We start from the raw sequence: 19,557 nt of genomic DNA, 5'->3' as shown, positions 1-19,557 counted from the left end.
CGTCTGGCAACGATCATTTCTTCTACTTTGGTTTTTACCAGTGGTTACATCTTAGGTACATTACCGCCATCTGCTGGACTTTATGGAACGGTGGATAATGTAGAAAAAATTAAATTGTACAAGCATTGCTTGTACAATTTAATTGTTTAAATCATAATTAGTGCTTGTCAAGCACTAATTATGGTTTAAAAAATGACACATTCCAAAAACAACTTACTGTATATTCAAAACAAACATCAGCTATGGTTCTCTTTATGTAGTGAAAAAATGTTGTATTATGGTATATTGGGAAAAATGTAATACAACCGGAGATACAATTTGTTGTCCAAACACCACCAACTTTTATTGCAGACACAAGACTAATTTGATGTGTTTCACCTGATCCAAGACCATCTTCACTTCCATTCTGTCTGGGTCTTAAAACAGGGTCCTTTCATTGGGATTGTTAGGCATTGAGCGAAAAGTCAGTTGTCAACTTGATATTTAGCACCAACTTTTAAAGATGCCAGGGAGTATTTTAAATCAACGTACACTCGAACAGCCACTCACCGCCCTAAACCTCACTCTCATGCAGGTCATGGCACCGCTGGAACCGGACTGGTCCTGCAGACGAGCGCGCTAGACATCGAGCTAAAAGCACAAGCTGTCAACTCAATGTCCGGTGCAAACTTTGAAGGTGTTAGAGTGAGGTTAGTAAATATCTGTGTGGATTTTGGTTGATAACAGGTGCTTAACTTAACAGAACATTTTATTTCATCATTCTCTTTGGTCAAAAACACGAACACGTTGTCCATCACTGTCATAAAATGAGCCAAGCAGATTCAAACACTGCAGGATATGTTTGTGTGTTCTAAGGTTTTGTTCAACCCAACTTGAATAAAGCAAAGAGTGTAAACGATTCAGCATAAAGCGCTGTAATTAACAATTCATCACCTGCGAAAGTGTGAATGAGCACCTGAACAGGCAGTAATTGAACGCCCGACAGGCAGGCACATGTGGTTAAAAGCAGAAGCATCCTGGAATCACTCAGGATGTTAGCAGGGATTTCTTCCTCAAGTGGTTAATATGTAGCGGAGGAACATAAGCTCACACGGGGGAGCAATATCTGCCTGCAAAAAGCACGCTCATGGACGGGTTATGGCGGATGAAGAAGAGGAAGGGGTGGTCAGCGATGAAGTCAGGTGTTCGCAAGGCACAGCGTAACATCATGACAGCGGCGGTGGCGGCAGCAGCCTCGGTTCCTTCCTCATTCACCTCCACATAGGCCTTGTGGATCACCTCTGACAAGAACAGGTCATTGGCAGGAGACATGCCTGCGAACACACAGCAAGTGTCAAACAAGACATTTGAAAGCGAAAGACGTGGCACAAAATCGAATATAAACAGGGAGTAGCACGAGTATCGCTTGTGCAGCGAGTAGAGATATATCAACAAATATGAAATAAGTTTGAATTAATAATGAACAGAAAATACAATAGGATTATTCATTAATTTTTATTGTATTTACTGAATTAAGTGAAAATCTGACAAAAATGTATAATTCATATTTAATCTATCCTTTTATCGGAGTTGAGCACTTTGTGTAATTAAAGGGGCTGTTTGCAGCTTGCTCATAGTTACACAGTAACAACACCACCATTGGCTAGCTTATGTAACCGTTAGTGGTTTAACAGAACATATTGGTTTTAAAACAGTCTATTTTTCACAATTGCTAAGTTTGTGTAAAAATGTATTTACAGGCACGGATAAAATGATTGATGTTTACAGCGGTCAGTAACCCTGTCTATTAGTATTATTATTAGCTAGCAACACCTCAAGCTAATGCTCGTTTGTGCGTTACGTACGTACATAATTATGAAGCCGTAAGAGGGCGGGATATAACATTGGAAAGTTAGCGCCCTCTAGACATCTGTGTAAATGTGGCAAACCGCCCCTTTGATTAGACACCAAGTGTGATGTTGACGACTGTGACCCGAGTGTTATTGGAGGTCATCAAATTACAACACTCAATTTGAATGCAAATGTTGATCCAAAATTAGTGGAAAAAGTTTTGGCGAAGGTGAGCTATATGTTATGTAAACTTTAAGTAGTACACTGTACCAGGTAAGAGTGGACAGCTTCATGCCTCCATCTAAACATTGAGTGTGGTAGGACCAGTATCAGAATGATACTTGCCTGATGAGGTCTCTACTTTTTCATTGTCTTCTGTGTTTATTTTCACAAATATCTGTGTTTAGTTGTTCATGTTCCGGATAAGCGGTTGAAGATGGATGGATGGATGTTGATAAATTGTTAATATTGGTATTTATATTACAAACCCCGTTTCCATATGAGTTGGGAAATTGTGTTAGATGTAAATATAAACGGAATACAATGATTTGCAAATCCTTTTCAACCCATATTCAATTGAATGCACTACAAAGACAAGATATTTGATGTTCAAACTCATAAACTTTATTTTTTTTTTGCAAATAATAATTAACTTAGAATTTCATGGCTGCAACACGTGCCAAAGTAGTTGGGAAAGGGCATGTTCACCACTGTGTTACATGGCCTTTCCTTTTAACAACACTCAGTAAACGTTTGGGAACTGAGGAGACACATTTTTTAAGCTTCTCAGGTGAAATTCTTTCCCATTCTTGCTTGATGTACAGCTTAAGTTGTTCAACAGTCCGGGGGTCTCCGTTGTGGTATTTTAGGCTTCATAATGCGCCACACATTTACAATGGGAGACAGGTCTGGGGCCGTACTTATCAAGCTTCTTAGAGTGCCATTTTACACTTAAGTCCTGAAAATTTGCGAAATTTAGTCCTACTCTCAAACTTAAGAATAAACGCTTTTTATCAACGTTCTTAAGTCTAAGAATCACTCCTACTCTCCACAATATTTAAGAGACCTTCAGAGGTGTCTTAAGTGGTTAGGAGTTGCCAGCAGGGGATGGTACTGAGGCGAGAGATGTGCGCGAACGTTCATCTTTGTTTGATGACGAGCAGCTGATCAAACGGTATCGTTTAGACAGAGCAGGTATTATTTTTGTCACAGATTTAATAATTTTCGATTCCTTGTTGATTTCTGCATGTGGCTGCAGTGGACTAGTATATATAGAGCCACCCACACCAGTTTCAAATTAGTTGCCTAATTAATGAATTGGAAAGAAAATTTTATGAGAGTAGCGTATGTGTGTGGCACACATACGCTAGGTTACAGCATGTGAGGTGAGTGACGTCAGTGAGTGTGTGGGCGAGAGAAGAGAGGAAGCGGTATTGTGAGTGCGAGCGGGGACTAGTTTGTTTTGTGTTGGATTGGCTGTGTGCAAGCAATCAATAAAGCAAGATTTGCAACTAATCGCCGGACTCATCATTCACTCTAAAGTCGTCCGCTGTGGAGACCCACTGCCGGGTAAAGTGAAGGGTGTTGCCCCGAGCATACATCCTGGAGAAGTGTCTCCCCTGCCTCTTTGTTACGGTCTGGGAGCAGGAAGCAGGAAAGGTGCAACAAAAAGGAAACATTTATTTTTGATTCATTGCCAATATTGTTTGTTTGTTTTGTATTATTTTGTAGTTTATTGTCAAAATATACACTCCCATTGTCCACTTAAATATTTCTAAGATATTTCTTTATTCTTAGACAAGGGATTCCCTTCCGTGATTGGTCATTTCTATGGACACAGAAATTACGTCACCTAAAATTCCGTTTACGGCACATAGTAATGTCGTAATTCAGCTCTGAGTGTGACACTTAAGATTCAGTCCTACACTTCGCTGAAAGTGTGAGTAAGACGCTTGATAACTAACTTTTAAGTGCAGCTTTCAGCGAATAATTTATTTACTCTTAAGTCAATTCTTAGCAGACTTCTTAGGAGTAATTCTAAGAAGCTTGATAAGTACGGCCCCTGGACTACAGGCAGGCCAGTCTAGTACCCGCACTCTTTTACTATGAAGCCACGTTGATGTAACACGTGGCTTGGCATTGTCTTGCTGAAATAAGCAGGGGCGTCCATGGTAACGTTGCTTGGATGGCAACATATGTTGCTCCAAAAGCTGTATGCACCTTTCGACATTAATGACGCCTTCACAGATGTGTAAGTACCCATGTCTTGGGCACTAATACACCCCCATACCATCACAGATGCTGGCTTTTCAACTTTGCGCCTATAACAATCCGGATGGTTCTTTTCCTCTTTGGTCCGGAGGACACGACGTCCACAGTTTCCAAAAACAATTTGAAATGTGGACTCGTCAGACCACAGAACACTTTTCCACTTTGTATCAGTCCATAAAACTTCCTCAACTGATAAAGTTGAGGAAGTTGAGCATTCCTCAACTTTATCAGTATTTATTGCCACTTTTCCCAACTTCTTTGTCACGTGTTGCTGGCATCAAATTCTAAAGTTAATGATTATTTGCAAAAAAAAAAAAAGTTTATCAGTTTGAACATCAAATATGTTGTCTTTGTAGCATATTCAACTGAATATTGGTTGAAAATGATTTGAAAATCATTGTATTCCGTTTATATTTACATGTAACACAATTTCCCAACTCATATAGAAACGGGGTTTGTAGAAGTGTGACAATGTATCAGTATTGAAAACTATCACAATATTTAACCTTACGATACAATTAGCAATATGCTCTTCTCGGTATCACTTTTTTTTGCCACTACAAAACTTCTTTCATGGTTCCTTCTAAGTGAGTCAAGTCACCGTTTTGGGAGACGAGTTTCATAAAAAGTCCAATGGGCCTACTGGTGTGCTTTAGTAAGAACACTTCCACAGGACTGAGATGGAAAGAAGAATATACTCGTTAGTAGCTTTACCTCACAGCTCTCTAACACTACAGTATGAAAAGTGTGAGCTTCAAACCTTTCATGAGCTTTCATCCGCACCAATGTGCACAAATATCCATCCATCCATTTTCTATCGCTTGTCCCTCTCGGGGTCACTAGGGTGGCTGGAGACTATCCCAGCTGCATTCGGGTGTAAGGCAGGGTACACCCTTGACAAGTCCCAGGGCCAACACAGATAGACAGACAACATTCACACAATAGGGCCAATTTAGTGTTGCCAATCAATCTATACCCAGGTGCATGTATTTGGAGGTGGGAGGAAACTGGAGTACCCGGAGGGAACCCACGCAGTCACGGGGAGAACATGCAAACTCCACACAGAAAGACCCAGAACCTTCTTATTGTGAAGCACACACACTAACCCCTGTGCCATCGGTGGACAAATATTTATTCTCTTAAAGAGACCGTAACATGCATTTCCATCCTACCAGAAAGCAACATCAACAATAATTTATCAAATACATATTCTCTTTAAGGGACAGTAACATATATGTCTAGCCTAATAGAGCAACAATAAACATGACATAATCAAAGCAATATTATTTTAAAGAGACAGTAACGTGCACTTTTAGCCTAACACGGGGGTCAGTAACCCGTGGCTCTAGAGCTGCATGTGGCTCTTTAGCGCCGCCCTATTGGCTCCCTGGACCTCTTTCAGAGATGTGTGAATAAGGAAACCGATGAAGAAAAAAATTTATTTTTTGTTTTAATATATTTTCTGTAGGAGAACAAACATGACACAAACCGTCCTAATTGTTAGAAATCCCACTGTTTATATTAAACATGCTTCACTGATGAGAGTATTTGGCAAGCACCGTTTTGTCCTACTAATTTCAGTGATCCTTGAACTCAACGTAGTTAGTTTACATGTACAACTTTCTCCGATGCTGCCACAGAAAGATGTGTTTCATGCCACTCCTTCTTTGTCTCATTTTGTCCACCAAAGGTTTAATGCTTGACCTTTGTTGATTTTATGGATTTGCTGAAGTGCTAATCAGGCATATTTGGTCAATCCATGACTGCAAACTAATCGATGATAGAACATGCTATTTAGGCTAGCTACATATTGTAGTACATATTGCATCATTATGCCTCGTCAGTAGGTATATTTGAACTCATTTAATTTCTTTTACTTATGTCTTCTTTGTATTTAATTTATATTTGCATGTCTCATGACATATTATCTGGATGTAATATTGGCTGCACTTCTGATAGTTGTTTGTGTGCCATGTTGTTCTAGACCACAGCAAACATTACCCAGCTTGCAAAGATCGTAATAAATCCATTAGAAGAAGACAGCATGCCGTTTTCTTAAACTTGGACACACACAGCTATACATTTGGCAATTCTAAAACAGTCATTTCCATAAGTTATCTCATCCTCTGACAAGCCTCCATTTTACTAATGATTTCCAATGTTGCAAAAAAGTGTAGAATAAAAATTAAAATACAACATTTCTGTCAACGAAGATTTGCGTCAGCCTTTGATAGTAGGCTAATATAGACACTTACATCATGTGTTGCCTTCATTATAACACTTATATAAATAAGGCTTTTAATTTTTTCAGGTCCAGACAGATTTTTTTTTATTATTTTCGGTCCAATATGGCTTTTTCAACGTTTTGGGTTGCCGACCCCTGGCCTAACAGAAAGCAACATAAACATGACATATTCAAAGAGATATTCTCTTAAAGACACAGTAAAGTGCACTTCTAGCCTAATAGGGAGCAACATACATATTACAATAATTTCTGCATATTGTAGAATTTTGAATGTTGTTACATTATTTTTAACTAAATTCTAGGATTGTAAGAGAATTGCTACATTTAAGTTTTTATCCAGGGCAACACGGTGGAACAGGGGTTAGTGCATGTGCCTCACAATACGAAGGTCCTGAGTAGTCCTGAGTTCAATCCCGGGCTCGGGATCTTTCTGTGTGGAGTTTGCATGTTCTCCCTGTGACTGCGTGGATTCCCTCCGGGTACTCCGGCTTCCTCCCACCTCCAAAAACATGCACCTGGGGATAGGTTGATTGGCAAAACTAAATGGGCCCTAGTGTGTGAATGTGAGTGTGAATGTTGTCTGTCTATCTGTGTTGGCCCTGTGATCAGGTGGCGACTTGTCCAGGGTGTACCCCGCCTTCCGCCCGAATGCAGCTGAGATGGGCTCCAGCACCCACCGCGACCCCAAAAGGGACAAGCGGTAGAAAATGGATGGATGGAAGTTTTTATCCCCATGTATTTAGACTGCACCTACATATGATCAACACAATTGATTTTTGTTTTGATTGATTTTTTGGGGGGATTTTTTTCTACTTAATAAGTTCTACTTGAAAGCTATGAGATGTCGTGTGAAAAGTTTGACCATGGAACATATCATTGTTAGTTCCATTCCTTCCTCTGGGATGATTTGTAGGCAAGTATGACATAATAATGATCAATCCGGCACATACTGTATCCTACCAGAAAAATCACTGTTCGACATGTTGAAGGCATCTGACATCCCCATGCTGAGCAAGACATTCTTCATGTCGTACTTCTCCTCCATCTTAAATCGAGGGAGGCCCACCTGGACCTCAACTTCATCCATCATCTCTGCACGAGTCCACTCCACAAAGTTCTCATATGTCAGTAGCTTCTCTATCTGTGGCAGACACACAGTCCAAAGTTAGTGTGGGTTGTGTTGTGTGTTCATAATGCATGTCCTATACCTTCTCCAGACCAGTTGAGTCATCCTCCATATGCATGGGGAGAAAGATGAGCATGCTGAGATCCTTTCCTTTGTAAGGAAGCTCCAAGATCTGTCCAACAGAAGCAGATTTTTTTTTACCACAACATATTTGATGCAGTCACAAAAAGACAACGTGTCGTTTCTTCACAGTCACAAAAAGACAACTACATCTTCTTCCTGTCTTTACCTGGCAGCTGGCTTCAGGGATGTAAGTCAAAGGAAATCTGGATTTTTGGTGCATCATCTTCACTGGTTTGGTTGCATTCTAAGAACAACAATAGAGCTCATCAAACGATGAATGAATTAAACATTAAATATAATCATCACATCATCAAATTAAGGCAAACAATATTTCCTTTGTTATAATGCTGCAAACAACACACTTTCCCATGACTCCAATTCCTTTGTAAGAAGTTTAGAAGTTTTAGTTTTAACAGTAGAATATTACATTTACAATATTACATCAGGTCATGCGTGGGTTTCATCCAACAAGAAGTGATCTAATCAATCAAATTGAATATTCAGGCATCAGCAACTCGCACTCAATAAGTATATTTGTATATTTGTCTAAAGGACTGACAGAATGTTGCTTTTTAAAAATATTCCAGTGTTTCCCACACATTCATTTATTTGTGGCGGCCCGCCACGAAAGAATTACGTCCGCCACAAATTAAAATTTTTTTTTGTCCTGTCCAGCTTCTCAGGCAAATCATATAGTTGATGTAGATGCCCATATAGGCTGTTGAGATTTACTTTACAAAAGAGAAGTGTAGGATACTTCTCTTGTTGCCTTATTTGTATTTGACCACTACTGTTTTCTGTTTATTTGTTACTGAATGTGGCAGGACACCTCTGCCTCTGTTTCACTTTATGTTGCTGGTCAATAATATGGTTGTAGTTGTAGGCTAAAGTTAAATTATTTAGTATGCACTAATTAAAGGGGCAGAGCTTTAAGAGACATTTTAGCGTTTATATTTTATAAGATATATTTTTTGTAAGAACCACAATTAATACATATATTTCAGTGAATAACTTATTGTTCAAATCTGTATATAAATATGTACATAAAGTGTTGTAATTATATTGTAAAATGGATGGATGGATGGATGGACGTTTAAAACAAAACTGTTATTAATTATTAAGTATACATTTTTTGAGCCTTTTTAGAGAAAATCATATCATTGTAGTAAATTATGCAAATTGCTCGATGATGTCATGGCGACCACGCCCATAGCCACGCCCCCACCGCCACAGGTATCTTGGCAGTTTATGGGAAACACTGTATTCGTATTATTTCCTACGGTCTGTGAGGCCATGAATGTGTCCTGATGACCCCTGGTGATTAGATGACCATGAGGAAAGCAAGCAATAAAGAAAGAAGCAAAAACTCTAATCCCTACCCTAACCCTGTGTGTGACAATATAACCCAAAACAAGAGAAATGTTAGAAAAAAATTATAGTTTAATTCTGCACGGAAATATCCTTTTGTCTATCAAATTAAAAAAAGATCATCACTCTTAAAAGTTTATCATCGGTGTTATATTTTGATTGTGAAGGTTGCTGACCCTCTATCATATTGAAAAGTAGGACTGGGCGATATGGCAAAAAAAAAGATCACTATTAATTATTTCATATCATTCGATCTCGATTAATATCACAATTTTTTATCAAAACTCGAATTGTCCTGTGCAGGTTTAGACCGAGTACCGTTGCATCCCTACTGTTTACTACTGCAGTATCTTGCAACATACATTTCTGCCATGCTTGATCGAGGTAATATATGCCAACAGTTAGGCCTGAGCTATATATAGGATTTATCAATATATTAAAGTTTTTTATTGCAGACGATTCATACAATTAAAAAATAGATTTTTTTTCTCCTCTTGCTCTGGCATACTTTTTGCCCCCCAGGAGCTTCCGTAGCTTACACCGTCCCTTTACTTCCTTAGCTAGCGGCACGCATAGCAAAACATGGCTTATGCTAACGCTAATGAGAGGGCAACGTTTGTTCCAAAGAAAAGAAACGTGTTGTCAGTACTTTGGTTTTGCGGCAACAGGCGTGGAACAAGTAACTGCACGCTGCTAAGTTTATTTCAATAAGGCAGCAGCACATCAAACTTATTTCAGCTTCTGAGACTGAAGCTTCCAGTCGAGTGAAGGAAATACAATTCTTTACCAGGCAAACAAGACAGCAACAAACAAACTAAAGGCTAAAAAACACCTTACTATTGTGCAATCTTTTATACCAGGTATGTATGATGATGCCATGTATGATGAGAAAGAAGCACAATGCGTAGAGCGATCACTGAAGCAGTTGCTCGGTATTCACACATCACCAAGATGTGTGAATGGAAAAGGCTGTGTTTACTTCATACTTGCCAACCCTCCCGTTTTTAGCGGGAGAATCCCGACAACCTCCCGGCAGAGATTTTCTCCCGACAAACTCCCGGTATTCAGCCGGAGCTGGAGGCCACGCCCCCTCCAGCTCAATGGGGACCTGAGACTGAGTGGGGACAGCCTGTTCTCACGTCCGCTTTCCCAAAATATAAACAGCTTGCCTGCCCAATGACGTCATAACATCTACGGCTTTTAGAGAGTAGAGTGCACAACTGCGCACACAACAAGGAGACGAAGCAGAAGAACGAGGAAATTACAGACATGGCGACGCCGTCGACGAGCAAGATGAAGAAATACGCTTGCAAGTTCCAAAACGAAAGGAAACAAGAATTTCAGTTCATCCAGGACACTTTGAAGGGGAAGGTGTATGTTGCCTGTAAATCTTGTAGAACAGACTTCTCCATTGAACACGGTGGCCGAAATGATATACTCATCATGAACGGAGAAGTTAAACAGGACAATACTGCCATCTAATGGATAGCCACCGGAACACTGAAATTCAAGTATTTATTTATTTTTTCTATGTAATTAATATATATATATATATATATATATATATATATATATATATATATATATATATATATATATATATATATATATATATATATATATATAGCTAGAATTCACTGAAAGTCAAGTATTTCATACATACATACATACATATACATATATATATATATATATATATATATATATATATACATATATATATATATATATATATATACTGTATATATACATATATATGAAATATATATGAAATACTCGAGTTGGTGAATTCTAGCTGTAAATAACCACGCCCCCCCTCCACCTCCCGATATTGGAGGTCTCAAGGTTGGCAAGTATGGTTTACTTTGTCTACTTTCTAAAACAAACTACAGTCCTCTCAATGTTTTACTTCATTATTTATTTGGATACAATGTATAATACTACATTTTAATTTACAGAAATATGAATTTAATAATATAGAAGTTTGTACTTTAATGATCTCGAATTTGGAGATTGTTTATTTTGCTAGCAATGTGCAATTACAATTACTTTTGTAAATTAAAGTATTCTATTCAAGCAGAAGTATTGCTTCCCAAGGGAAACTCTTAATTTAGTTCTTTTAAAATTATTCCATAAAAGTACAATTTATATCTGGTCTAAAAAGAACATCATCATACAAATTAGAATTTTGCTAAGAGTAAGTTTCAAACTACTAGTTGATTAAATAAAAGAACAACTTGTTTTGACTTATATTTGAAGTGAAGTTAATAATATTTCATAGTGCTTTTCTCTAGTGACACAAAGCGCTTTACATAGTGAAACCCATTATCTAAGTTACATTTAAACCAGTGTGGGTGGCACTGGCACCAAGTGGGTAAAGCATCTTGCCAAGGACACAACGGGAGTGACTAGGATGGCGGAAGCGGGCATCAAACCTGCAACCCACAGGTTGCTGGAACGGCCGCTCTACCAACCGAGCCACGCCGCCCCACAATATATTATATTTGTCATTTGTCTTCAACGGTTTCTTAAAAAAGTAGGAGGTAAAAAAACTGAAAAAAATCATAAATCAAATTTTTGGTGAAAAATATCGGGGATTTTATTTTTAGGCTATATTGCCCTACCAACAGCTGACAACTGTCATTTTGTCAACATCTATGATTATGTTCACTAGAGGTGCAACGGTACAGGTAACCCACACTACGGTCCGTACCTCAGTTTTAGGGCCACGGTTTCGCTTCTTTTACAGTACGTTTTGGGGGAGAACAACTTTTTTATCTCTCAAGGTTCTTGTGTTATTTTGCTTGTCATCACAAACTTCATTCTGCAGTAAACAAGTGATGTACTGAATATTATCAGAGTTTTATTTCAAGTTAACATTTAATCAACAACACTTTCAAATGGCAAATTATTATTTGTATTCTTCATTTACTTGTACACATCAGTGCTTCTCACCAGTGCTTTGGCAAACGACAAGCCAACTCAACAAGCGGTGACCCAGATTTTGGCGTTTATTAAATCGCAAATTATGTATCATATTCAATAAAAGTACATTAAAGTGCAGTTTGAATTTGAGGTACTGTAAAATAATGTGTAACAGCACATAAAACACATTTATTGATTATTTGAAAAAGGCACAAAATGTTTTTATCCACAAACTAAAAAAAATTTTGAACCAACAATTTCTGCAGTTTTTTGTAGTACATGTTATATAAGAGGAACAAACACAAACAAAAAGTCTGAGTCAAAAATATTTAGATATAAAAATGTACGGTACTTTTTTTCTTGATTAATTTATGAGTGTTTATTCTCCCAGTCGGGGACAACGCAGAAGTTCAGTCACAAAGGCATTCTGTGAGTGCCTGCGATTCCGCATTGAGGGCAGGATTACCGCATGCACCACAACATGAGCTGCAGCAGACAGTGAGATTAAAGTCTGTCACTGAAGTTGCTGCTTCTTCTAAATGTTGTGTTTCAACTTCTATGCTAATGTTGGCCATATTGCTTCATTTTTTTCTTCTGGCCTGCACTCACAGTCGTGTAAGGGCGAAGAGGCACAACACTGATTGAACATTAGTAATGTCGTGACAAGCCTGACTTTCGTGACGAAGTACAGGGACAGTCGTGCACACACGTACACAAACACATTTACACAAACACCGAACATGTACACAAAAACACAGGCGGACTGCTCCATGTAGGATTATCTCGAGCATCATTGCATTCTTACTCTTTACTACTGTGGTATCTTCTAACAGACATTACCGCCATGTTTGATTGAAGAAATATGCTAATAGCTGGTCACCGTGATTGAACTGAAATCAATCGCGATCATCGAGCACGATCATATAATCGCCCAGCCCCATTGAAAATAACTGCACCATTCTGATATTAAATAGAACACAAAACATACAATATGAATTGTCAGTCTATACGTAGATCTGCAAATGAAGTGTTACGCATACACTACCGTTCAAAAGTTTGGGGTCACCCAAACAATTTTGTGGAATAGCCTTCATTTCTAAGAACAAGAATAGACTGTCGAGTTTCAGATGAAAGTTCTCTTTTTCTGGCCATTTTGAGCATTTAATTGACCCCACAAATGTGATGCTCCAGAAACTCAATCTTCTCAAAGGAAGGTCAGTTTTGTAGCTTCTGTAACGAGCTAAACTGTTTTCAGATGTGTGAACATGATTGCACAAGGGTTTTCTAATCATCAATTAGCCTTCTGAGCAAACACATTGTACCATTAGAACACTGGAGTGATAGTTGCTGGAAATGGGCCTCTGTACACCTATGTAGATATTGCACCAAAAACCAGACATTTGCAGCTAGAATAGTCATTTACCACATTAGCAATGTATAGAGTGTATTTCTTTAAAGTTAAGACTAGTTTAAAGTTATCTTCATTGAAAAGTACAGTGCTTTTCCTTCAAAAATAAGGACATTTCAATGTGACGCCAAACTTTTGAACGGTAGTGTATATGTGCTAAAACAAAAGTGATCACTTTTTACTGAAACATTGACAGTGCGCCTTAACCTGGTGCGCCTAATGTATGTATAATTCTGGTTGTGCTTACTGACCTCAAACCAATTTTATGTGGTACATGGTGTAATGATAAGTGTGACCAGTAGATGGCAGTCACACATAAGAGATGCGTGTGGACTTCATGTTAATGCCTGTTCTTCAATAAATGATGCTAGCAAGTAAGCAAGCAAGACCAAAACTTTGCACACGATGCTCCAAAATCTGTCAAAATGTTGTGTTATGACTTTGGTAAGCAACAAAGCCGCACCGCTTGACGTATTGTCGGATATTACAGCTACTGTAGTCAGATGTACTGTTTTTCAACATATGGGTATTACCATCATGGTGTTTGTATAACGACCCCAAAATGGCAGCTCTTGGGAGACATTATCTGGCATTTTGTTTTGCCCTAACATGCAAAACCAACATTTCTTACATACTGGTACCTGCTGTTGCGAATTTGGGATCTGCCTAAGTCCAGAAAATTTGGAATCAAACCGGGAGGCATTGCGGAGATATTTATGAAACAATCTTGCCTTCCATACTTCTTCAAAACAAGCCGTTACATCACCGGTTGGCAAAACGGTCACCGGATTGACCATATATGGTATAAATGTATCCAAACTGCCTTGCGCGCGTCCGCTCTTGTAGTCCGCACCGTAGTCAATTAGATAATTTTTCTCCATCCTCTTGTTGTGGGGCATTCCTCCTCCGCTGTTGCCATTTCTATTATAAAGTAGTGTATAGTTTGAACTTATATTTGTTAGTAAACTCTAAATGGAAGCGCTAGCAAACTACATTAAAGATGACGGGGAGAGGATCCTCTCAGAGTGAAGGCATGTAAATAAGACCACCCTCAAAATGGCGCATCCTGAAGAGACAACCAGAAAGCGGCTTAGAGATGGTCTGTAAAACATAATCCATGCAACATTTTGACTAAAAAAACCCACCATTATATGTACCGGTAATGTAGACCACAAGGAAGTGTTTTAAATGTAGAGAAAAAAAATCATAATATGAACCTTTTAATGCGCCTTACGATCCGGTGCACCTTTTGTATAAAAATAGGCCCGTTCATCGACAGTGTGCCTTACGGTCCAAAAATAAGGTACAGTATGTATGACCATTAAGATGGATGATCCAATGTCATTAACACGTGTGTGATCCATAAATAACAATGTTTTACACTTTTTCTGTTCCTCTTATTCAAAGCAAAGTGTAGTTCACTCTCATTTTTAACTATTATAATTTTCCAAGCTAAAGCAGAAGCAATGTGGACAATTCATCAATACAAAAATGAAAAGTGTGAACCCACTTTGTGATAAGGTAAACATTTTTTTTGTTTTTTTACAATTTGTTTTTATTGTGAATTAAACTGAATTAATTTAGTTCATGTTGTTTTGATGACATTATTTTTGTTGTTTGGCATTATGGGTTATGGATGGAAGTGTAAAGATGAGCACAAAAAGTACTTTAACAGCAGTGTTACCTTGTTAATCTTAAACTGAGCGTCACGTGTTGAACTCTCTTTAAACTTCTTGTTCCAGTCGCCTTTAAAGTAGATGGCATTGACCAGCACCAGCCTGGTCATGTTGTCCAACACACCTGGGATCAGTATATCCGTAATCTTACCTGGTAAGGAGCAGCAGTGGAAACCATCAACATTGTGTTAACATTGTGTGAACATTGTGTACTTGTGGTAAGCAGTCTACCTTGTGTCTCCTTTTCCACCCATTTATTGATGTTGACCCTGGCTGCCTCATGTCCTTTTATAAAGTCCACAGACTCCAGCTCCGCTCTGTAGTGCTTTTTAGTTTGTGCTAGAAAATCCTAACACCAGAAAGAACACATAATTTATGAACATCCATAACTAGCACAGGTGGAAATACTCATTCTAACTTCATTAAATACAAACGTGTAACTCTACATCAGTGTTTCCCAACTGTTATTGAACCTAGGAACATGCCCTATTTTACATTACAATGATCTCTATGAATACATATTATATTTATAATTTTCGTTTTGCTGGTTGGCCCTGCGATGAGGTGGCGACTTGTCCATGGTGTACCCCACCTTCTGCCCGAAGGCAGCTGGGATAGACTCCAGCACCCCCGTGACTCCGAGAGGGACAAGCAGTAGAAAAAGGGATGGATATTTTGCACTGTTTAATTCATTTTGCTCAAACAAATGTAGTAATAAAAATTATTATTATAAAAATATCTGTATTGATATTGGATTTGTAATATTTGGTGTTGGATATATTTCAACATTTGTAGTATCGCACACTTCTACTGCAAAGCCTTAATTTCTGCTCCAACTCTTGGATCCTTTTATCTTGCACTAATGGAGAGTATCCTGTTTATCACAATAGTGCGGTCATTGTCCTCATTTTTCATGCAAAGCTCTTAAGATTTGAATCTATCTTGTTGGCGGGAACAAAACATGATTGATAGAACAACACAAACCTCAACAAACGGGTAGGACTGCTCCCCATACAGCCTGTTGGCAACACTGAGGGCATAAAGTGCTTTTGGATTGTTTAGCTCCAGCAGCACTTTGGCAAAGCTGGCATGGATTTCATCATGGCCTTTGGTTTTCAGAACCTGTGGATCAAGAGGACGTGAAGTTACACAGCAAGCAGATCGATTCAAGTCGTGCTGACATTAATAAGTGAATAATCTGTGCACAGTTGCACACATTCACCTGCAAATAGCATTACATTACACACCATTGTATTCTGTTTACAATTCAATTATAGACTGATAGTGTTCGTTATATTTAGCAAGTTACAATGTTTAAATTAGTATTCAATAGGGATGAGCACGTCAATTTCCTGGATAGACTTTGGGCAAAAAAAAAAAAGATCAGTTAAACTGTTAATAAGAGAGCAACAGGATGAGAGGATGTTCTAAATCTCTCCGTTTCAATGCCACAGGAGTTGGCATAGCAATTGCATGGTTTTACTCAATTTCCCCTTTGGGGTGAACACATCCATCCAAATATCGATTTAATAGATACTCAGGGCTGTAATGGTACTGAAATTATAATAGCATGCTCATATCTCCTGCAAGAGGGAACATGCTCAGACAAGAATGGCGTCGTTTCATTGTGGTGCAAAAGAATAGCTGTTAAGATGCAATGAAGCGAGACCAGTCGTTAGGATGGAATTTCCCATGTTAGCATTTCATTAAGTTATATCAATAAAACCTAAAGTGCTTATGTTCTGTAAGAAGTTGAGATATTTGATCTCTTAGTAAGATATTTCCTTTTAAATATGATTTATCAACTATCAATACAGCACACTAATTGACAGTCATATAATAGATTGATTACTATGCCAATCCCTTGTACAAAACAATACAATATATTTGAAAAAAAAAACAAAAAACATACTGTATCTTCTTCCAGGGGTGTCCAAAGTAGGCCCAACAGACTCATTTTTATCTATACATTAAATTAAACATCATCAATGAGGATTGGGGCCACATTGAAAAGAGAAAAAATATTGAATGTTTTATCACACTAACAAAATTATGACTGAATATACAGTATATTCAATAGCTTAGCATAGTTGGACCTACACCAAATTAGAATAAAGAAAAGTCAAACCTGCATCTTAAAATTTGATGGCGCAGAAAATATAGACACCGTTGTTAAGTATTGTTAAATTCCAGAAGCATTTGTCATATCATTCTGAGCAGCCGCAATGAGAAAACCATGAAGAGAAAAGTTGTGGACATTGTACAACATCAAGATTGTTACTAGCAACACTCTGTGTAACAAATAAAGCTGCTCCCTTTGCGCAATACAAATTTAGAACCTTTGTTCCTCCACCTGCTTTCACCCGAGTTAGTTGTTAGTACAAAGCTCCACATGCTTCCAGTGCCTTATTTCTATGTACTGTAAGTTACCACCTTCTGCAGAAACATTGGCAGACTGGACTGGACCTGCTGCTGCATTTGCATATCTTGTGTTTTTGCCTGTTGGGACTTTGCTTCATTGAGATACAGAACCTGGAGGGTGTGAGTTCATGGAGTTAAAAATCATCAACATGTGTGCAAAACATAGCAAATCATGGTTGTTCATAATGTAACTAAAACGATAAACATTGAACCAAACTTGATTGAACCAAACTTGTGTTATACAGGCGGTCCTCTGTGTACCAGTAAGTCACATTTTAATGTACTTAAAGACCTAAGTCTGTCATTCTGTACACAAATCACATGAATTACATAAAATACACAGATCATGAAGTACTGATTCAATACAGCAACAAAAAAGGCATAAAAAAATGCACTAAGGCTCGATATACTTTTTTATAAGTTAGCACATTTATGTTACACATTTTTTTTAATGTTTGAATCAATGATATTTACTGCTTCTCACTTATCCTCTTGACTCACTCACATTCAGAACCAGCTGTGCAGGTGGTTTTAATAGTAATTGATGACCACATCAAGTAGTAGAGTGTCACTAAGCAGATCTCCACTTCTTTGTTTGTTTTTTTACTTGGCAGCTACTTCCTGGTTCATCGCAGTGATTAAAATTTTAAAATGCACTTCATTTAATCTCAACTGTAAATAACTATTTGGAAATTAACTATTCTAAACAACTCCTAACAAGTAATCAATACCAAACATTATAAACATTGTGCTACATTAAATGTGTTCGGTGTCTGTCAGGTGTAACCAATAATTTGCAGAAGTTCATCAGGGTGCCTTTTGAACATTTCATTACCAAACATACAAACACACACCTTGCACTTTACCCCTTACACTGCAGTCAGCAATTTAACCTATGTCCGAATTCCAATTGTTACACCAACTTCTCTCTCACCAACTCCTAGAACACACTTAGGTTGCCGTTGTGAACACACACATAGGCAGGTGAACAATCGCACACACACCCATACTCACACACACTCACGTCTAGCCGCTCTGACTAATCTGGGTGTGGCTTTGCTTTAGCAATATGTTGGTAAAATGAGCCAACATATTTGCACCATCTCGAGTTCCACCTACATTCCAACTGAATAGAATAGTCTATTGTTTTAAGGACAGGGCAACTTAGATGGGAAGATCCTACTTTACTTTACAACAATTTCTGTAACAAACAATTATAATATTCGACTACCATATTTTTAAACATAGATGGTAAAAGACCCTTTCTTACATCCATTTGGTAACATAATTCACATTTAGCGTACATATATGCATAAAAAGTGCTGCAGCGTGAGCATGTATTATGTATATTGCACATGTTTATACCCTGCAAGCATGTTGCCTTCCATTGCATGTCGCAAAGCAAGGGAAGCTTGTAGTGTGAGAGGAAAGAGATCATTTGAAAGAGTACCTCTGACATTTGTGAGGCTGTGTTGCCAGAAGCCCCCAGCATCACCATGGCGAGGGCTGAAGAGATGCTGAAAGGGGAGAAGAAGACATTTGCAGTCTTGTCATTGTCGCTCAATCTTCTCAGCAGATCCAAGCAGAAGGAGGTGTTAGCTTTGGATATATTGTCTGCTGATGACGCCATTGTATCTGCAAAAAATAAAACCGGGTTATCAATTCAGAATGTTCTCAAAAATACAACTTGTTTTGATGGTGTCGGAGAATTGAATGGTTGAAATAAATAAATAACAGGCTGATAACAATCACTATATTCATTAAGATTTCGTTCAGGACAAATTATTATTATACTTGATACCGCAGTGGAAATGAGCCGTAACAATATCGAATTTCTTTACGTACGACAACCATTACAATTACGCTCACACCGTTGAATACGTCGACAAATAATAATTACTTACTGACAGACGGTGATTGATGTCCTTTGGTGGTCAAAGAATACTCAGACGGTTGTCAAAAAAGTGTTTCATATATTTTTTTCTACACTAACACGCCCAAAAACGTAATCGTAAAATCAGCTTCCGCGTTTGCCAATGACGTCATACGGAAACCGACCTAATATATGTTTAATGACCGGAAGCGCAGGATTAAAACAAAAAAAGAGTAACTATTAAAATAATAGATTATACATACCGGTAGATTATTGTATATCATTGATTTT

General features: G+C 38.1%; 1 protein-coding gene across 3 annotated transcripts; it reads right to left on the bottom strand.

Annotated features, from left to right (window-relative positions):
* Nucleotides 1-317: 317 nt before the first annotated feature.
* Nucleotides 318-19,437, bottom strand: LOC133630134 (leukocyte elastase inhibitor-like). 3 transcript variants are annotated; one of them, XM_062021483.1, is made up of 11 exons: nt 19,298-19,437; nt 18,844-19,028; nt 17,406-17,504; nt 16,885-16,935; nt 15,957-16,094; nt 15,204-15,321; nt 14,981-15,123; nt 7,762-7,839; nt 7,555-7,644; nt 7,307-7,487; nt 318-1,313 (listed from the first exon to the last, which is right to left on the bottom strand). In XM_062021483.1, exons 2-11 carry the CDS (start codon nt 19,021-19,023, stop codon nt 1,087-1,089), a joined length of 1,305 nt encoding a protein of 434 aa, XP_061877467.1. In that variant the 5' UTR covers nt 19,024-19,028; nt 19,298-19,437; the 3' UTR covers nt 318-1,086. The 3 variants fall into 3 exon arrangements, with proteins under 3 accessions (XP_061877467.1, XP_061877468.1, XP_061877469.1); XM_062021484.1 differs by lacking the exon at nt 16,885-16,935; XM_062021485.1 differs by lacking the exons at nt 16,885-16,935; nt 17,406-17,504.
* Nucleotides 19,438-19,557: the final 120 nt, after the last annotated feature.

This window comes from Entelurus aequoreus, linkage group LG15 (assembly GCF_033978785.1).
Source record: "Entelurus aequoreus isolate RoL-2023_Sb linkage group LG15, RoL_Eaeq_v1.1, whole genome shotgun sequence".
In the NCBI taxonomy this organism is placed as follows: domain Eukaryota; kingdom Metazoa; phylum Chordata; class Actinopteri; order Syngnathiformes; family Syngnathidae; genus Entelurus; species Entelurus aequoreus.
Note: the sequence above shows the minus strand (reverse complement) of the source record. Positions and strands in the feature narration are given on the sequence as shown.